This window comes from Manacus vitellinus, unplaced genomic scaffold, assembly GCF_001715985.3.
Source record: "Manacus vitellinus isolate BGI_N305 unplaced genomic scaffold, ASM171598v3 scaffold_51_pilon, whole genome shotgun sequence".
Lineage (NCBI taxonomy): Eukaryota > Metazoa > Chordata > Aves > Passeriformes > Pipridae > Manacus > Manacus vitellinus.
In genome coordinates, this window is record NW_021940620.1 from 1,452,733 (window position 1) to 1,457,214 (window position 4,482).

Genomic DNA, 4,482 nt, shown 5'->3' on the forward strand with positions numbered 1-4,482 from the left:
GGGGCAGCCACAGCTTCTCTGGGCAACCTGTGCCAGGGCCTCCCCACCCTCGTTTTAGAGAATATCTTCCTAATATCTAAACATTCCCTCCTTCAGCTTTAGTCTAGTTTAGTTCTTTCCCTGTAAGAGCATGTATCCTGCAGAAGTTTGGGAGTGCTCCCCTGACACGCAGTTTACAAGCACGAGTCTTTTAAATGTTTTGTCCAAGGTGGTGTTTCACAGATCTTTGCCATCAAGGTGACCATGGCTCAAATCTTGTGTGACTGGAGTTTCAGATGTACTTTCCAAACATAACCTCACTGAAAGCAGATGGAGCCGACCCACTTTTTAAGGATTTGTCTCCACACTTGTCTGAACTCCCTTCTAATTCACACATTAATCCCTGCTCTTCGTTAACTGACTCTTCAGTTGTCTCACCTGCTGGTAGGTGTTAAAACGTGATTGATGTTGACAGCCCGAGTTTGTAACAGCAGCTACAACTGCTGAACTGCTAATGCAGGGCTCAGTCCAGCCCCCCTCTGCTCATCACGGGGGCTGTTCCATGGGACACGGGCCTGGCATGGCTTTCCTGTGGGCTCAGGGAGCGGGGGGGTCGAGCAAACCCACCTCAGGCCAGTGGGCCTGGAGTGAGGACAAACTCAATATGTGCAGCCAAGTATTCTCAATGGCAGGTGCCACTGCAGGCACAGCTGGAGTGAGTTCAGAGGTCACTGGTCTGTGACACACCCCGTGTCCCCCAGCAGTGTCCAGCTCAGCTCTGCTGGCATGGTGCCTTCTCCAGAGGTGATTCCCTAAAGCCACCTCTGGTGGTGGGTGTCCTGAAGGAAGGTGTCTATTAAAGCTGATGAGCTGAAGCACATCAGGTTGCCTTTAGCTGCTCTCCTTAGGTGCTGTATTACACTGCCCATCACACTTGGTCGTGTTTGTGGTTTTTCACACTTGTTAAAAGAGAGCCCATCACGGTGATACCATCACCTTGTGATGGCACAATAACTCACACAAAGGCAGAGGTCACAAGTTAAGGCCCAATGTTAGACAAGAGATTCTCTGTCCTTCCCTTTCCTGGGAGGATGAAGAGGTGACATGGAGTTGAGGGAACTCTTGTTAAAAATGCTGCGTGTGAAGTAATATTTTGGAGTCCTTGGAATTTACGTATAGTTGTTTTTACAAAGCCTATTTAATGTTTAATTAAAATTTACTAATGTTTTCTTCTCAGAACTGAAATGTATTATAAGTGATTTTGACTATCTGTAAGTAATAACGGATTTTACAAAAGAACATTCTTTATATTTAGGCATTACATAGCAGATCATGATGAGCAGTGCTGAATAAATTAAAAAATTATGTTGATGATACTATCTGGTTGGAATTTTTCACACAATAGTTTTCATCAATTTTTTTGTCCTTTTTTTTTTTTTTAAACAACGTGCACCATTGCCAATTATTTTGGTTACTGAAAAGGTAAAATAGCTGTTCTTCTCATTCTTTTTTGTTTGCTTTTCCCCCATCCCACTCTAGTTTTGGCAAGCAGTCTGGAGGAAAGCGAGGATGCGAATGTATCATATTGGAGCCTTCAGAAATGATTGTGGTAAGACAGATTTTTTTTCTCATATGTATTTAAATCTATTGCTGGTTTCAGCAAATTCTTTCTCTTTTACAGCAGAAAGCTTATTGTAAAGTATTCTATAAAATTGCAGCAAAATTGCCTTGATTTCAATTATACCTATGGCTGCTCTCGTAACAGCAGTAGCTATGTAAATTTAATCTAGATGGGTAAATGATGATGATGATGATTAGGTCATTCTTTCTAAAATTATGCTTACTTGAGTTTCAAAAGCCTAACAGTCACGGCTGAGTTGAGCATTCCTGAGTCAGGCAATGACAGCCTTCTATCCTGAATATTTTATTTACACCCCCATCTCCCATTTCATTGCTTTTAGTGGCCATGTCTGGGAGGAAAAGCCTCCTTCCTCCGAGCCTTTGCAGTGCCACACAGTGTGAAGGCTTGTAGGCAGGAGAAGAAACATGAGTGTGCTTAGCCAAGCTTGAAGGATAAAGGTTTTCAGCTTAGTTGTCACCAACCTTAATGCCCAGGGTTCCTTCTGCTTCTTCACAAAACTTATGATACAGCCAGGTGCACATATAGATGATAACACAGAGTGTTGCTTATAGAGAGTAGCTCAGTCCTTTCCAGGTTGATGTGCACATGCTGTCAGCAGCTGGAATATTAGGATTGCTTTTCCATAGTGCAGCCTGACACTGTGCCCCAGTACTGTGCCTGGGGACACGGGGAGATCTCTTTTAACTTTCATCTTGGATGTTGTTAATGGAGCTGGAACAAAACTGTTTGTTGTGCTGAGAAGCCACGTGTCTGTTAATCAGTCTCAGATCTCCAGACTGCTATTGATTTGGCTGCCTTAGATCTAGATATGGTAACATTAAAACTAATATTTGACAGTGTCTCTTACTGAGTGTGTGAGTATTCAGCTTCTGTAAAAACTTTGTGTCTCACAGTTCAGTCTAGTGGGGGTGTCAGTGGTGTCCTGTAGCAAGTACACTTGCTGTCCTTTGTGCAGTGTCAGTCTGACTCTGCTCATGGGCTCTGATACCATCAGTAATATGCTCTTTGCTGCAGCACACACTTTAAGCTGCAGTCTGCCATGAAGTGCAGGTTAAGAGTGCAAGAAGCCTGTCTCTATCTTCTGGAGTGAAACAGTTCATTTATTTTATCCCCAATTACCCAGGCTCTTCTCAAAGCTGGAGTTCTGGGGGGGATTTGTGCCTTGAGGGATGGCACAGGACTGTCTGGGTGACAATGTGTGCAGCCATGTCATGGGAATGCCCCAGGCACTCTAGTTTGCTGTGCACTGTTACTGTTTAAATTGCTGCTGTCCAGGGTTTGGGGTGCTGAGTGTTCCCTGGGATTTGGGGTGCTCAGTGCAGGGTCTGGGGTGAGCTGAGCTTTCACCTCAACGCTCCTGGCACCTTGTAGCACAGAATGACAAACACTCTCCCAGTCATATTTATTATTAGATATTAGAAAGATATTCTCTACAGTGAGGGTCGGGAGGCCCTGTAATGATTTCCCAGAGAAGCTGTGGCTGCCCCATCCCTGGAAGTGTCCAAGGCCAGGTTGGACAGGGCTTGGAGCAGCCTGGGCTAGTGGAGGGTGGCTGGTGACTGACTCACTGCAAGTGCATTTGCAAGATTATGTGAAATATTTCATAGGCAAAATATAATATGAAATTCTAAAGAAATACCTACATCCTTCTTTGGTCACATCACCATTGTTGTAAAATAAAAATAAATACAGGAAGATGCTTCTGTGCAAGTGTGTGCTACCAGAAACTGGGCTTATTAAAATATTTTATGGAGGAACTCGTGTTGTGTGTGTAACTTGAGTAGCTACAACTGTGCTGAGTGTTTTCAGAGGAACACAGTGTCACAGTAGCTGGAGAAGCCAGCATTGGCCATGTCAGCAAATTCAAAAGCTGCTGGGTGTTCCTGGAGACAAATGTGCAGCCCAGACAGTAGTTCACTGTATTTTAAATCTCTTGAATTATCTGTAGTTGTAGTTAAATGTCAATGAGAGTATAGAGATGCTTAAAAGTATCTTACATTCTTCTCTGGAACTTCAATATATTTTTCCTGTGGGAAGATCAGAGAATTAAAAGTACAGAGTTATTTCTTCATTATTTTTATGTTCATGTTTTATAGGTAAATGTAGCCAAAGGTGCTGTTAACTGTATTTTCTGGGTAGTACTTCAAACAGGGTGAGAAAAAAGCACCAGTGTGGTGATGTGCACCTTGCTAATGATCTGCACTGACACAAGGTGTACTTGAGTTTCATTTCCCTGATTAATTCGTATTAATTTATCTTAATTCTTTTATTTTCTCTCGTTTTTAATTTGCAACATAATAATGAGGTTTAATACGTAATGAATATTTATCTTCAAGCAAAATAATTAGTTGGCTCCTTTAATGGAGTTAAAGAACACCATCATTCCCTGCTGGTGACTGATTTTTTTAAATTTTTTTTTCCTCTCTGCTGTTACTTTAGAATGTAAATCAGTTTTGTAGTGGGAATCCTCTGGGAACTGACCCATTTTAAAGGCCATAAAATGTGGTCAACTTAAGTTAATGAGGATAACAGATAGTGTGTGAATGGGCATTGTAACTCATATTTTTGGAGGCTGAGCAATCTATTGAATTAATAATAGGCCCATTTATCACTTAAGAAAATGGCCTGGAATTGCAGCATATCTTGGTGTACTGAAGTGTCCTTTCTGTTCCTTGGTGCTTTCACTTCCTTCAGGTCTGAGTGTAAGATTCCAGAGGAGCAGTGTGGGGTTTAGAGGTGGAAAATGTTTCACTACTGGCTTGGGCTGTAGAGTGAAACTGGGGACAGTCCTCAATTTTTCCATGTGGCAGCCAGTGCCATGGGTGAACCTGGGGATATGGGAGCATCCTCCTGAAAAGGAG

The 4,482-nt window shown here is 42.6% G+C and overlaps 1 protein-coding gene across 1 annotated transcript in view; it reads left to right on the top strand.

Annotated features, from left to right (window-relative positions):
* The window catches only part of RAPGEF6 (Rap guanine nucleotide exchange factor 6), a 115,134-nt gene that overhangs the window by 34,977 nt on the left and 75,675 nt on the right, over window positions 1-4,482 (top strand). Inside the window, exon 7 of the mRNA XM_029962944.1 lies at window positions 1,519-1,588. Coding sequence (XP_029818804.1) covers window positions 1,519-1,588 — 70 coding nt within the window. The remainder of the gene's footprint in view (window positions 1-1,518; window positions 1,589-4,482) is intronic.